A 16,883-nucleotide genomic window follows, 5' to 3' on the forward strand; every position below is an offset into this window, starting at 1 on the left:
GTTCGAAGATATTTCAATTTCGCATGTCCACATTAAATTTGCTCATTGATCTCTTAGCGCCAGTCATCGGCCATGATGTCTTCAATTTTGAAACAATAGACCGATGTCTTGTTGCCCTTTGTGAATGGGTAGTTCAGGCCAGTACATTTCCTTAATAACTTACTTTTTAGTTTCTTTAGTTTCAACAATCGGAGGTTGAAATAATCCTTGTTTTTTGGGTCTGAAATAAGTTAGCTGGCAACGACAACTAAAATATAAATTTATTAACGCATTAAATTTAAACATGAAATACACTATTATTGAGTATTAAAAATCTCATGAATTTCTCCAGAACCTTTAGTTTTAATAATCAAAATCGTAAGATTTTGAGCAAAATACCCATTATGGAGGTGACTATATCAATGTAATGGGTGTATACCTATGACTGCGCGTTTTTTTACGCATTTTCAACTGCTTGAAACTGTATAAATTTATTAACAATGTTTATTAAAAATAATTTCCATCGTCAATGACAACATTTTCCCAGAGAATAGGCAGCTTATGGATTTCATCGTAAAAAAAAATTCGTCGGTTTTGAAGCGATCCATTCATTAAGCCATTCTTGGACTTCTTGGCGATTCTGGAAGCGCTGCTCTGCCAAACCGTGAGCCATCGAACGGAAAAGGTGATAATCCGACGGGGCAATATCTGGCGAGTATGGCGGGTGCGGTAAGACTTCCCATTTGAAATCCTTCAAGGAGTTTTTGACTGGTTGAGCGACATGAGGTCTTGCGTTGCCATGAAGCAGTATGACTTTGTCGTGACGATCCGCCCATTCTGGCCTCTTTACTGTGAATTGATTACGCAACTGCACTAGTTGGACGTGACGATTGGCAGTGACTGTTTCGCCAGTTGGAGAAGCTCGTAATACAGTATGTTGCGCTGGTCCCACCAAATGCAGAGCAATACCTTCTTCCCGTGGATATTTGGCTTTGCGGTCGAAGTTGTCGGCTCACCCATGATTTTTTCCTCTTTGGGTTGTCGAAGTAAAGCCATTTTTCATCTCCGGTCACGATACGATGTAGAAAAGACTTTCTTTGAAAACGTTCAAACAAGATCTCACACGTCGTTTTTCGTTGCTCTTTGTTCTTTTCCGTCAATTCATAAGGCATCAATTTTCCTTCCTTTTGAATTTTTCCCATAGCGTGAAGACGAACCGAAAGCGTTTTCTGCGTGACGTTAAAGGAAGATGCGAGCTGTTCTCGCGTTTGCGCGGCGTCTTCGTCCAACGAAGCCTGCAGTTCTTCGTCTTCAAATTTTTTCGATGGCTTACCACACTCCTTGTTGAGGTCGAAATCACCTGATTTGAAGCGCTGAAACCGTTGTTGGTAAGTTCTTATAGATGCAGCATCATTGCCATTTGCCACAAGCCTCAACGAGCATTTGGTGAGCGGCAGTGGCGTTTTTCTTAAGATGGAAAAGGAAGAGCAAAGCTTTCCGCAAATGATGTTTATTCGGCACAAAATTGGACATATTTAAACCTTAATTGAAAAGTTTTAAAAGGTCATTTAGCAATTATCATATAATATATAAATAGAAAGCTGGTAATACGGAGCAAAAAATGAAATAAAATTCCTTAAATAAAAAAATATTTTTTCAAAGAAAATAGAACTAGATATAAAAACGCGGAGTCATAGGTATACACCTAATTAAAAAAAATGACAAATAAGTTATTCACAATACTGTTTTAATGCTACAGCTATAACACCAAAACAATTTAGTGGTACAAGTGGGTCTGATTGGAGGAAATAACAATTTACACAAAGTTGCACAGAACAGTTATTGTGACGTAACAAATTAAGGCTTAAATCAATTAATTTGATTAAAGAAGCACAAATAGTACGTAACTTAAACAATAAAATTAGATCTGTCTTAATATTTTGGTCAAGCAAGATATAAAAGTTGGTAAAGATGGAGATTTTTAAACAAAATAATTAATAAGTTGCTTCAAAAATTAAAACTGGTGCATACGGAAACCTTTCTTGGGATTAATTCGTTTTAGGCCCGTTTTAAAGTTATACTCGTTATACTATCAGCAATATCGATCAGCCACTTTTTTTGAATTTTAATGAAATGATGTGTGGCAATTATAGTGTGCCATTCGTTTTTAATTATCTTTTCAAATAACATCAGAAAAGAAAAGAAACGCTTTTTCAAAATTTCGGTTTTTTACGGATATCTCCGGAAGTAATCGGAATTTTCCAAATTTTGAAAGGGCATTTTATTGAGCTCCAAATTGTACAACTTCGCCCCAATTTAACCCACCTCGTATCTCTTATGGTTACTGAGATCTCAACGATGAGCGTCGAATTTGAATAACACTGTAGATGTCGTGATATAACTGAAAGTCAATTTTGCCACAAGTGCACTACTGAAGAATCACGTTTCTCCATAAGTTTTCGTTACGTAGCAATTCCTCTATAAAGTCGTTTCCAACATATTTTTCCAGCACACGTATATTTCTATTTCTTTGGATCCAAGGGATGAGGTAAATGAGTACGTTGTTTCCTTTTTGATCTCTCCTCGACAGGATCGACTTAAACTCATCGGCAGTCATAACTTCAACGGCTAAATTTAGTATTTCTGTTGCGTCACCGAACCTACACCTGTTATGTAGAATCGGATTTCCTGTGATATTTGTCATGGACAATAGTTCCTTTGCCAATTTATTTCCATATAATTGCTTGACTTTAATTAAGAATTTCGTTTCGTTGTTATAAAGGGCATCATCATAATGAAATGTGTAATTTACGTCAAAGTAAGATACGAGGTGTTTTACGTTCAACAAAAAGGAGGTTCGGTTTTCAGCAATATATTGAAATAGTATTTTCACAGCCTTATGGAACATCAATGTATTGAAAACTGTTTTACCTTCAGAATTTGAGAGAGAAAAAATGTTAAACACACTGGCAGGTTCAAAGTGACTGAGAATAATTTTCAATAAAATCTGAGATGATTTTTGGGGTAATAGATGAAATGGAGTATCTCCATTTATGTCCGCTTTACAAATGACTTCCATTCCAGTATTAAGGGCAAAGCTTTCTGTGAATATTAAAAGCAAATTTTTTATGAGACTGCCATGCAAATGGTTGATATGAAACACTGATCGTCCATCTGTAGTATATATTTTGAGGAGTTCTTGCAATGCCGAACTGCTAAAATTTTCAATCAGATATTTTGACAATGTTTCTAATGACATCAAAGGTTCATCAAACAAATTAATGAGTGTTAGCTCGAAAGCTGCTGTGTAAAGGAATGATTTATTGTTTTCGTCAACGAAGTGTAAGAATGGCGTTAAATCGTAAGGAATATCAGCATTTTGAGCTTTACGTTTAATCCAATTGAAAAATTGCTCTATAAATTGGAATCGATTCCTTGAAACTGCAATATGTAGAGGTATGAAATTATAATCTGTACAAATACGTTTCAAAGATTCGAGAAAGAATTCAATATTCGTATTTTCTGAATAAATCGAAAATATATAGTTCAAAAAATTAGTTATATCCTGACCTTCATAACATAAAAAAAAAATTTTTAAAAGTATACATAAACTTACATGATTTACTTTGAAAATACGTGTTATATTATGGTTTATAGTTTCTTGTTCTTTTTTAAAATTTACTTCATTGGAAGTTACTATTTGTGATAATAGGTCGAAAGTTGATTTGAAAAATTCAGGATCAGAATACGCTAGCAGTATTATAGCTAAAATAATATCTTCATACGTATAATTGTTAACATCAAATGACAAACCTTTTTTTTTTAATTGGTTTAATTGTGTCATTAATAAGTTATTATTTAGTAGTAATGAGAAAGTATTCTTGAATATATTCTCATGTTTTTGTAGCATTATTTGCTTCAAAATTCTAACAGGTTGTATTTGAACTTTTAACTTTAAACTTTTGCAGTTATTTATCAAGACACCTTTTTTATCTTTTGCGTTTATAAATGTCAAGATATTATCGTATCTGCCTTTTAGCAACACGTCGTAAACCAGCGATTGAATATTGTCGTGAACAGAATTTTTCATAAAATATTCGACTGCGTAGTACTCAGCAAAACTCAAGTGAACAAATTGTATACGGCCGTCAGCTGATACTGAGATAAACCCAATTCTGGCGATTTCGGCAATTTTCGTCTCATCTAATTCTAAAGGCTCAAGTACTGAATCAGGAAACAAAGTTTCAAATGCTAAATGTGCATGAATTGAAATTAAACAAGCGACATCTCTACGAAGTACATCGTCAGATGCAGGCACACCAGTTGCTGAGCATGCTTTTTGGTCATAGAACGTATTGAATTTTGCTGAAACAAAAATGTCATATAAAGATCCCATGTTAAGAATCGAACTATTGTCGACTTTGCTGTTGAAGATAACATTCAGTACCATATTGAAATGTAGTGGATTGTTAATAAATTTCGAATTCAAATTTAAGCGGATGTCCGAATCTTGAAGAGGATCTTTTCCAAAAAGAGTGTCCGTGTCTGGCAGATTATTCCAATACATTATCGTGCCATAATAAAAGTCCATATTGTATCCATGTGAGTTACATTGTTGAAATTTCCTAAAATATTGTTCTTTTTCTTCGTTATTAAATACATTCAGATATAATGCAGCCACTCCCAAATTCTCCTCTAAACTTCGTACTTCATTAATTCTCGTACTCACCCACATTTGCGTCATGTTACTGTTCTTAAGTGCTTTCAACAGTATTAAGGTTTTATATTTGTGCGTAGGACTGATCTCGTCAAACCCATCAAATAAAAAAATAATTTTTAGGTTTAGGCCTCCGTGTTCACCTCTACCTTCTTTTAAAACATGTTGGAATAACTTCTTCTGCAGCAGTTCATCATCCGTCCCACTACTAAACAACATTTCTGTTATAAATTCAATTGCCTGGTCCGTATCTTCTTCTGTAAAATTTATATTTTCCAAGTTGAGTTTTGTTGGTCCTGGAAGCCTTTTAGGAGATGCCGCATAATCATTAAGGTTCACTCGTTTCACCCATATTTCGGGATATGCGGATTTCAAGTTTTTGCCAATGTTGGACATGACGGAAGATTTTCCCATTCCTGGTTCTGCTGCAATGATATTCACTTTATTTTCCATTAATTTGTGCCACTCCGTTATTTCTTCCTCTTTAATTTTAATATCGTTCGTTTCATTATTTATATCGTTAATAAAGACCTTTACTGGAGCGATACTTGTAAATTGTTTTAACACTAGATGACCTGCAGTGTTTTCTAGCCAAAACATATTATGGTCCTTTGACATATTTTGTTCACTATATCTCCTAAGTAGCTTTAAAAAATATGTAGTTTGGTCCAAAAACCTAATTCCTTTTTTCAGTTGGTTGTAATCAAATAGAGATTCGTTATCGAAATTGGCATCTAATTTTTTCAAGTCATCTATTGAGGCATTTGATATAACGACACAGTTAGAAGATAAGAACATTTTGTTGCTTAGAATCAATTTATCTACAGTTTGAGGTCTTAATGTGCGATTAATATAAATTTCTTCTTCCTTTACTGAACTATAATCATCTAACTTAACTTCATTGTTCGTAAGTAATTTTAGCAAAGTTTTGCTGTCAATTACTGAATTAGCGCATTCCATATTAATTAATTCACGAAAAGGGATCTTACTTCCTTTAAAACAAACGCATTTTTGTAATAATCTGTCTTTTGATTGTTCGCTAAGATGGGCAAAAGAAGTTTCATCAACGGTAATTTCAAATTTTATTTTACTATTTTTAAAATATTTAATAAATTCATTTATAATTTGATTTTGGTGTGCATCAATAAGAATAATTTTTTTTGAAATCTTCGACTTCACATCTTTCGACTTTTTTAAACTCTTTGACAATTTCTCACAAATTTTAGTTATTGCATCTGTATTAAATTCATTTGCTAATTCGCAGTTCAGAATGATTAAATTAAAAATGTCTTCATTGGCGAATGAATTAAGAATGACGTCGCGAAGCCCTTCAGATTGAAGAATTTTCGAAAAAGGCAAAAATATTTTACTATCTTCGGTTTTATAATTTTCATTGTTTTGCGCATACTGATTCATTTTGATGGAAGTCAATAAGGGGGAGTTCGTAGATATGCATATTAGTTGAGAGGTTTCTTCTCGCTGTATATTTTCAGTTAAGAATTTTGATAGTGTCGTATCAGTGAACTGAATATTCAATCCCGTAAGTTCATCTATGTATTTTTTTGATTCCCACCCCGTTATAGAGTGACTAGCGTTAGCTTTAATTATTTTCAGAAACTCCACTCCATCTTCACCACGTAGGAATTTACTTTTATTAGCGTTGAAGTTCATAAACCAATTTAGCATGTAATATTTTAGAGAGTGAAAAGCGAATTTAGAGTCCAATAAACCAAAATATATTCTCAATTCATCGACATTAACGCGGCTCATACCTCGCTGATCAGGATACTTCACAACTAATCTAAATTTTTCAATAAAAGCAGTTAAATAATCGGAGTATTTTGATTTTGATTCATTGACCTCTTTCTGAATGATCTCTTTACTGATATTATTTAATTTAAATTTCTGCATTTCTCCTTTCCCTAAATACAAAATAACATCATTTTTAAAATCTACATCTTCCTCAAAGTACGTTTCGCTAACTAACTTATCACTAAAGTCCGCGTTGGTACAAATAGTAAACTCCTCCAATATAACATTTTTATAACAAGTTTTGTCTAATGTCGTACAAAAAGAATTAAAATATTTGTAAAGTGAGAAATCCTCACGTTTCTTTTTTTTGTTCTTATTGTCATTTTTATTTGTGTCTCTGTCACTCTTAACATCTTGTTGATGTTTGTTTTCTTGTGTGGTTTTATTTTTGTAATTGTTATCACGGTGTTTTGTATTGTTGTTATTGTCATTGACGGTAGTGAACAAATCGTCTACCCCAATTTTCGCATTCCGCAAATGCTTTGCCTGGAGGAATCTCCAACATATACTTTTTGATGAGTTCTTTCGGTATCTCAAAGTAACATCGTCAAATTTTCCCGCAGACACGATTTCCGTACCTAAAGTTACATCCTTGTAATTTTTCATTGCCTTTAGGAGAAACAACATTAATAACTGCAATTGGAAAACGATCCCGTGTGCGCTTAACTTCAGCGCACCGTTTGCTTCATATGTTGGGTTTCCTTTGTAAATTTCCACGTCTCTATCTAAATGCACTAGCGATGATGAGTCACTCTTCGTTATTGTCGAAAACTGAAAATAATCGTGGTGAAAGTAAGAAAATGTTTCACCAGAGAGTTAGACGTAGGAATAATTTTCTATTAGTTAAATGTTAAGAAATGACACTACAACAAACACAACTAACGGGGAAACTAGAAAAATATATAAAAAATGACATTATTGATTTAAATTTGGAAAAAAATTCAATTTTTTTAGGTGAGTTAATGTTAACAACATAAGCGTAGAACTCAAATTTAGCTTAATTTGACAATTTTAGCACTCATTTTTGTCATGAGCGTCATTTCTGCCATTTCAAACATTGGCCTTAACAAATCGAAATGTTTTGATGAATACAGTATTGGCCATAAATATAGCAAATTTTAAAAAACTGAAATAAAACTGGAAATATCAGATAAAGAATCATATAAATATTTTTTTAACTGATCACTCAACATTCTATTTAGAATACTTAAAGAAAATATAATAAAAAGATCATATAAAAATTAAAAAAAAAAGTTTCATTTTTCGTTGGTCAAAAAGATAGCAACTTTTACAATTCCCTAGATTTATTTAAAGAAAAATTGTACAAAACAAAAATAAACTCTATATTTAGTTAGTACTTAGTATAGTAACCCTTTTGTTTAATTACAGGCTTACATCTCTCAGCCATGGAAAGAATTAATTTATTAATGTAGTCTTCACTAATTTCTCCCCAAGTTTTTTGTAATGCAAGGAATAAATCATTCACATTTGTATAATTTTTGTCACGAATTTTCGCGTCAACAAACTCCTACATGTTCTCAATTGGATTTAAGTCGGGGCTTTGAGATGGCCACGGCAGAACAGCATTTTTTTTATCTTCAAACCATTTCTTGACTAGCTTCGACGAATGCTTGGGATCATTATCTTGTTGAAAATACGGTCTCGGGGGCATTTTTTCATCCATGTATGGTATTAGATGTTCAGTTAAAATGTCTTTATACATAAATCTATCTATTTTTCCAACAATTCTGTGAAGGGAACCCATTTCCTGACCGGAGAAACATCCCCAGACCATCACCGCACCGCCGCCATGCTTAACCGTTGGTACAATATACTTTTTGTTTAACCTTTTTCCCACAGGACGTCTAATATTATTTACACCATCACTTCTGGACAAGTTGAACTTCGATTCATCACTAAAAACCACTTTTCTCCATTGTTCAGGCTTCCACTCAACGTGTAGTTCAGCAAAATGCAATCGGGCCTTCACATTCTTTTTGGATAAAAATGGTTTTTTAGCTGGCCTTCTACTAAACAGTCTTGCATCTACTAATTTTCTTCGCACAGTTCTTGCACTAACATCTTTGCCCCTTTTCCTTTTATTTGGCCAAGAATTTTAGTTGATGACAGAAATGGACTTTGTTTCGAAATCCTAACAATCGAGTGATTGGTTTTTTCTGGTGTCGTTTTAGGTCTCCCAGGAATTGGTCTCGGACCAATGATGTCTTTAGTCTTATATTGTGCAATAATTCGAGAAATTATCGACTTATTGTTGCCCAAACTTCGACTAATTTCGATAGGTTTTTCGCCATTATCAAATCTCTCAATCACAATTTTTCTTAAATCCTTTGATATTGTTTTATCTCGACCCATTATAAGAAATATTGTAGAATGCAACACAGTACTAATCAAACGGAACTTTACAACTGAAGTAAAATATATTGTTCAAAAAACAGAAGTTGCTATCTTTTTGAATAGTCAACAATTGAAAAAAATTTTTAAAATTTCAAAGAATGTAATTTGGCCTATGAAAGTGTAAACATCGACTTTGTTATCAATATCTGTTCTAACAAATATAAACAAATGATCTCGAAAGAGTAAAGGGATGTTAAAAAAATGAATTTATAAAAAGTTGCTATATTTATGGCCAATACTGTATGTATTATAATGTCAAGGAAAACAACAATTATAGTATTGACAATAGTAAAATATTTTTCATCATAAAAAAATGGAATCTACACTCGCGAGATTGAATAAATCACTATTAATCTCTGTTTGTCGAATATTTATGTTGGCCTCTTTGATTCGGTCTAATTTTTGTAGCTAGGAATGGTGATTTTATATGATCAACGTCCATCATTTGCCTAGAGCGACGTAGTCTTTTACACTATACATGGTAATTCAGAAAAAGGCTATTTCTGTCCATAACCCTGTATGTTAAAATACATCCCTCCAGAGCTGGAGTCATGGAAAGTTGGGCGAAAAGAAAGCGTTATGTAAAATTGTGACCACAGTTACGTATCAAATTCTATGAAAATTTGCAAGCCCTTGTTTTCTTAGGCGCTGTATTCATTTTTGGTTTAAAAAATTCTGTAAACTCAATTTCAGAAAGATTGGAGGGGGATGGACACTTTGCACGGCCCATATTTCATATGTCCACAGAAAAACTTTGATGTCCTCTTTTTTTTATACAACTAACCGTTTGCAAGAAGACCGTTGTTGAACGAAAGAGTATCGTTATTAAAATGACGAATAAATAAACTTGATGGGTTATCACTGCTGCGACTTCTTCCTATTTATTCTATTTTTTGACGTTTCTTCCTTGGTGTTTTAGTGTATGTAATTGTTGTTGGCACTGTGATTTAATTGAAACTTCACTCCCTGTTGTTTATTTTTCAAAAGCGTTAAATCATCAGGGTAGTTTTTTTTAATTTAAATATCAAATAAAAAATTAACCATATTCATTTGCATGTCTCGCTGACGTACAGTAGTGGCCAAAAGCAGATAGACAAACAGAATGTTTCAATTAAATCGTGTATATGTTAATTGATCGGTTTCCTATGCATGTATGTTATTTGTCGCAAAACACGTTATAAGAAGTAATAAACAAATGTTGGTAAAGTTACTTTATTGTCAATAAAAAAATAAATCTTTGGAATTCACCTAGTCAAAAGTAAATAGACAATTTAAAAATGAAAATAAAAACATAACAATCTCCTTCAAATTATTTGAAAAATCAATTAGGACCTTTCCCAAGGCACTAATATTTGGTAAAATATCCATTATTGTCAATGACTGCCTGACATCGACGCGGCATTGATTCAATCAATTTATTTAATATTGATGGATCAATATTTTGCCATTTTTCTTGTATTTTAATAAACAGTTCATCGCAATTTGAATAATTTTTATCTCTCAATCCTTGGTCAACAATTTGCCACAGGTTTTCCATGGGATTCAGATCGGGCTATTGGGAAGGCCACTTCAAAATCGGTACTTTTTCTTCTTCAAGAAACCGTTTAACTAACTTTGAGGAATGTTTGGGGTCGTTGTCGTGTTGAAAATGGAATCTTAAGGGTAAATTGTCTTCAACATAAAGTAACATAACATTCTGAAGTACATCCCGGTACAGAAATCTGTCCATGATTTCATTTATTCTATGTAGTGGGCCAATACCAAAACCGCTGAAACATCCCCATATCATTACCGATTCTCCTCCATGCTTAACCGTGGGTCTGGTGTATTTAGGGTTTAATCGCTGATCAGCTGTCCAGTGGGACATCTAACGTATTGAATGCCATCGGAATAAAAACAAATTGAACTTAGATTCATCGCTCCAGCAAACTAATTTCCAATCCTGTTTCAGCCAATGAATATGTTGTTTGGCAAATTCCATTCGGGCCTTCCGACTTTTCTTACTGAGAAGTGGTTTTTTTGCTGGCCTGCGTGCAAATAATTTCTTTTCGACTAGTCTTCGTCTTACAGTCCTTGAAGACACAGAAACTCCGAAAACTTTCAGCTGAGATCGAATTTTCTCAGAAGACACGAATGGATCTTTCGAACAAATAATCTTTTTTTTCCGTACATCTCTTTTACTTAGCTTCCTTGGTCGTCCAGTTTTTAGTTTTGGGTTAATTGATCCAATTCTTTGATATCTTTTTATTATAGCCCAAATAGTGCCTTTTTTAACATCGAACCTGCGGGAGATTTGCACTTGCCGTTCACCCTCATTAAAAGCTTTAACAATTCGTTCTTTTAAATCAGTGGACAATTTTGCACCACGAGGCATGTTGTAGACTATAAACCAAATGCAAATTTTACTACTAGTTTTTTGATATCTTAAGAATTTAAAGTAAATTCAACTGTTTTTACCACGTCTATCTACTTTTGACCAGGTGAAATCCAAAGATTTATTTTTTTATTGACAATAAAGTAACTTTACCAACATTTGTTTATTATTTCTTATAACGTGTTTTGCGACAAATAACATACAGTCAGCGGCAAAAGTGAGTGCACACCATAGAAATTGAAAGAATAATGTATTTAAGATAAACTAAATAATGAAAAAGATTTTATTAACATTAAATATAGGTACATATGTGGTTACATAAAAACATGGTAATAATTATAATTACCTAAATGGATTACAAATCGATTTATAGATGATTGCCTTATAAAAGAGCTTTAAAATGGAGGCAAAAGTCAGTACACAATATTACAAATCGGCGTGTTCCAATGTATTTTGTTAACATTAACGATAAAAATCAATACTTTGTTGGTCCACCATTGGCCTTGATGATAGCTCTTAATCGTTTGGGCATAGAATTAATTAAATTTTGTGTAACAGTAGGCAAAATTGTATCCCATGCTTCAAGTAGTGCAGTTTTGAGAGAAGTTGCGCTTGTAATTTGTTTAGAACGCACCTTCCTGTCCAATATTTCCCACAGATTCTAAAATGGGATTGAGATCTGGAGTCTGGGGTGGAGTATCGAGTTGTTTTGAAACGTTGTAGAACAACCATTCCTTGACCACATGGACAGTGTGCTTGGGGTCATTATCTTGCTGAAATACCCATGACCCCTGTAAACCTAATTTGACAATACTGGACTGTAAATTGGCTTTTAGGATATTCATATACAGTAGTGGCCAAAAGTAGATGAACACGTATTATTCACTGCATTTTTAATAATTCATACCACAAGTCTCTATAAATTTTAATATAATTTTTCCACCAAATAACTAATAGAGTGCCTTTCCTAAAGAAATAAATAAATGATGGATTTTTTATCATATATTGTTAATATACATAGAAATGCAAAAATAGCTCTGGCCAAAAGTAGATGAACAAAATAAACATAATTTCAAATATTATAAACTCTTATTAACTAAACCATTGAGACAGTATTATTAGTCAGTATTTTGTGTAATATCCTTTATTTTTTATTACTTCATTGCATCTCTTGGGCATTGACGATATGAGATGTTCAATAACAGATGGATCCATGCTCGCCCATGCTTCTTGTAATGCTATGAATAATTGGTCCTTATTCGAGTAGGTTTTTGTCCTAATTTTGTTGTTTAGGATCTCCCATAAATTTTCTATTGGATTAAGATCCGGTGACTGCGAAGGCCATGTCATAACAGGTACTATTTCATCTTCTAAAAACTTCTTAACTATATTTGACGCATGTTTGGTGTCGTTATCATGCTGAAAAATAAACGTGACCGGCAAAACTTCCTCGATATAGGGTAACATGTGAGTTTTTAATATGTCCCTGTAGATAAATCGGTCCATTATTCCCTCGATCCTATAAAGTGGACCGATACCGTACCCAGAAAAACATCCCCAAACTAACACCGATCCTCCTCCACGCTTTACGGTTGGTCTGGTATATTTAGGCAATAAACGAGTGTTAGGAGGACGTCTTACATACACATTGCCATCAGATGAAAACATATTAAATTTAGATTCATCACTAAAACAAACCCTTTTCCACTGCGCTACAGTCCAATTTTGATGCTCCTTTGCAAACTGTAATCGGGCCTTAACGTTCTTCTTTGACAGCAGAGGCTTTTTGGCCGGTCTTCTGGCAAACAAATTAGCCTCTACTAGTCTATGTCTTATTGTCCTAGAACTGACAGAAGGCAAACCAATTTCTTCTATTTTGGTCTTTATTTGATTAGATGAAAGAAAGGGATCATGCATAGACATCTTCTTAATGGCCCTATTTAGTCTTTGGTCAGTTTTTCTAGGACGTCCCGACTTATTCTTAATTGTGGTATCTCCCCTTTGATTGCACCTCTTAATTATCATGCAGACAGTGGATCTTTTTAGCTGAAATTGCCTTGCAATTTGTGCTTGACTCACTCCAGCATTATTCGCAGCTACCACTCTTATTTTTAAGTCTTCAGACACATAAACACCTCGTGGCATTTTAATGAATTATTCTAGTGGCTTACTAGTATCGTCCACCAAGATACTAACGTTCAAAACCGAATCGATAAATATCACAAATATTTAAAAGTTTTTGTTCATCTACTTTTGATCAGAGCTATTTTTGCATTTCTATGTATATTAACAATAAATGATAAAAAATCCATCATTTATTTACTTCTTTAGGAAAGGCACTCTATTAGTTATTTGGTGGAAAAATTATATTAAAATTTATAGAGACTTGTGGTATGAATTATTAAAAATGCAGTGAATAATACGTGTTCATCTACTTTTGGCCACTACTGTATATTGTTTTATCCATTATTTTGTCAATAAAAACCAACTGCCCCACACCAGAGGCTGCCATTGCACCCCAAACCATTACGGAACCATCCAGCTCAGAATTTTTCGTTCGCCATATTTTTGACCTCTTTTTTTGACCAAATATCTCAAACTTACTTTCATCTGTAAAAAGAATCGTGTTCCAAAATTCTAGTGGTTCGGATAAGTATTTTTTTGCAAAGGCCCCTCTCATGGTTCGATTTTTAGCACTAATAGCTGGCTTTTTACGGGGTATACGACCATGGAAACCTTGCGAATTGAGTGCTCGCCGAATAGTATTAACCTTTATAGAAGTCCCCTTCTGTTCTGATATATCCGCGGCTAATTGAACTGCACTGGTTTTAGGATTTTTTTTAACCCTCCTTGTTATATCGCGTATATCAAGAAGTGTTAATTTTCGTGGACGTCCAGAACGAGGTTTATTGCGCACACTACCCGTAGCTTCATACTTATCCCAAATTTTTTTTATAGTTCTGTAATGATTCTTCACTATAATTCCAATTTTCCGAAAAGACTTTCCCTCTCACCGCAATGTTACTATAAGTTTGCGTAAATCTTCTGATATTTCAGTTCTTTTATGATTTTCATTACGTTTTGCCATGTTGTTACTTATTGGATATTGTATTAACAGCCAAACAATTAACAAATTGTACGGATTACTTCTTCACTGCATGCCACTTAGTTTTAACTGATCTCTAATAAACAGACTGTGTACTCATTTTTGCATCGTATTTTATGGAGTCCTGTGATTCCCCAAAGTCTACCTTGTTGCCAATTGTATATAAACATGTTTTTAACCCTCCGTTAGGCGCGTCAGCTGATGAGACGTCCTTAGTCGCTATGGGTCTGAGAGACCCGTGTTAATAAATATCTTATTTTTTGTAATTGTAATGCGCTTAAAATACAATCCAATGATCAACGATAACTTCCGTGTTTGTGATATACACAGTGCTTTAAAAAGCATAATTTACAACTATATTTAAACAAATTAAGAAAAATAAAAAACAGTTTTAACTAGTTAAAATTTATTTAGGTACTTTTTTTTAAATTATATTGCTTAAAAAAAACGAAAATTACTCACTATCTTCTGTTTGTATTATGATTTCTTCTTCTAAACAATTTTGACAAATTGTTCTTACGTGTCGACTCAAACACAAATAGACATTACATTTTTCGCACACATACTTTGTCTTTGCATCTTTTTGTGTTTTTTTATAGCACGGTTCACATCGTTTTCTTTTTCTTGTTAATGTGGCAGCTTGAGGTTGTTCCTCTCTAGCTGACGTTTCGGGCCTATATTTTGCTAATGACATTTTTAATTCGGGTGGCAAATTTGGAATTTGTGACCTTCTTTCTAGTTGTTCTTTCAACAAACTAAAAACTAATTTTTTTATATATTCCCGCCGAAAAATATACTCATTTCCATTCCCCAAAAAAATTAGTCGTGAGTTAGTCGCTGCCACATTCAACATGTGATAGAAAATTACCATTGGCCACCTTTTGGTAGATCTGGCCACATTATATGTGGCGCAGAGTTTATCTGCAATATCCACACCCGATTTAGTACTATTGTAAAAATCTATTATTTCGGGTTTTTTCGTAGTATCATCGGCCACTTCTTCACAGGAAACATGTAGACTTGATAGCAACACATCTATTCTACCTCTCTTTGGACAATAAGAAACAAGAGTTTCGTTTTTGGAAAAACCAAACACACTGCTATATTGTAGGCGACTTTTTGGTGTAATAAAATTCGGCGGTAATTCTCTTCTGTTTTTTCGTGCAGTTCCCACGTACGACAGCTTTTTTTCTTCAAGTGCTTTCACTAGCTTCAGACTCGTGAACCAATTGTCTGCCGTAATGTTTCTTCCACTACCATAAATTGATTCAGCAAGTCTTAAGACAACTTTTTCGTAAGAATTATCTGTTCTGAACGGTCCTTCTGGTTGTAGACCGCAATATATCTCCATAAATGCGATATAAAATAGTTTTGCATCGCATAAACTAAAAATTTTTATACCATATTTTGAAGGTTTTGACGGTATATACTGTCGAAAGCCGCAACGTCCACGAAAAGCAGGAAGCATTTCATCTACAGTTACATTTTGACCGAGAACAAAATGCGATTTGCAATTTTCGTCGAATAGGGTGAATATTTGTCGTATGGCTGCCAGTTTGTCAGTTTCTTTCCTTTGTCTTCGTATAGATCTATCATCGAATCAAATGCTCCTTATAAGAAAACGAAATCGTCTTTCTGACATAGTCATTCTAAAAAGGTCAATTCCTAGCCCATCACTTGCTCAAAAATCCAAAATGTTTTGATGATTTCCACGGAATACTCCTGCTAGATATAATAGTGCAAAAAAAGCTTGCATTTCTATTACATCGGTTGGTTTACAATTTCGTTCCCTTACAAATTTTTTCCGTATACTGTCGATATATATATTGGTGTTTTCGACAATAATAGCAAGTATGTTATTGTCAAAAAATAGCTTCCAACAATCCAGTTCAGTGTTGGCACATTTTGCTTGTGTTCCGACGACGCCAGGCAATTTTACCAAAACGTTATGGAGTCGTGTTTGAGTCTGTTTCCAAGCTCTTTTTCTCCACTTTGTACCGTCTCTAGCTAAATGTCTTTTGATGAGTTACCGAACTTGTTACAATAAAATATTGACTTACCAGAATAATAATCAGCGTCGCAGTCAGAATCCTCTTCATCACCTTCTTCTTGACTGTCAATTTCGTGATCAGTATCAGAATCTACAAGCCTCTCTTCAACATAATCTTCCATTTCTGAATCATTTGATTCGTCAAAATTTTCGTCGGCAATGGTTACGCTTTTCTCCATTTCTTCAAACACCAGACGACTTAGTTCTTCAATATCATCAGTGCTATTCAAATTGAAACGTTTTTTGTCCATCTTTGTAAACACTAACACAAATTTAACTAAAATAAGCGAACAAAACAAAGAACTCTCGACCAAAGGACTTCGTACAACTGTAACGCGGCTAGTAGAAATGGGTATGGCACCCCCAAGACGGCGCCAATCAACACATCTCAAGAATTTATAGCGCAATAAAACACTTACCAGGGTATAAA

The 16,883-nt window shown here is 33.8% G+C and overlaps 2 protein-coding genes across 3 annotated transcripts in view; both read right to left on the bottom strand.

The window, feature by feature from the left end:
* Window positions 1–215: 215 nt before the first annotated feature.
* LOC136345307 (repetitive organellar protein-like) overlaps window positions 216–16,883 on the bottom strand; it is a 31,897-nt gene continuing 15,229 nt past the window's right edge. The window contains exons 3-4 of one of the 2 annotated variants that reach the window (XM_066293463.1): window positions 4,709–7,279; window positions 4,126–4,344 (exon numbers count right to left, since the gene is read on the bottom strand). In XM_066293463.1, the coding sequence (XP_066149560.1) occupies window positions 4,252–4,344; window positions 4,709–7,279 (2,664 nt within the window). In that variant the 3' untranslated portion in view covers window positions 4,126–4,251. Of the gene's footprint in view, window positions 7,280–16,883 lie in introns of both variants that reach the window. The other variant, XM_066293462.1, reaches the window with a different exon arrangement.
* LOC136345441 (piggyBac transposable element-derived protein 4-like) lies at window positions 14,858–16,770 on the bottom strand. The gene is made up of 4 exons (XM_066293766.1): window positions 16,464–16,770; window positions 16,117–16,410; window positions 16,044–16,068; window positions 14,858–15,992 (listed from the first exon to the last, which is right to left on the bottom strand). The coding sequence occupies exons 1-4, from the start codon at window positions 16,702–16,704 to the stop codon at window positions 14,858–14,860; spliced, it is 1,695 nt and encodes a 564-aa protein (XP_066149863.1). The 5' UTR covers window positions 16,705–16,770.

Source organism: Euwallacea fornicatus, chromosome 19 (assembly GCF_040115645.1).
Source record: "Euwallacea fornicatus isolate EFF26 chromosome 19, ASM4011564v1, whole genome shotgun sequence".
NCBI classification, from domain to species: Eukaryota; Metazoa; Arthropoda; class Insecta; order Coleoptera; family Curculionidae; genus Euwallacea; species Euwallacea fornicatus.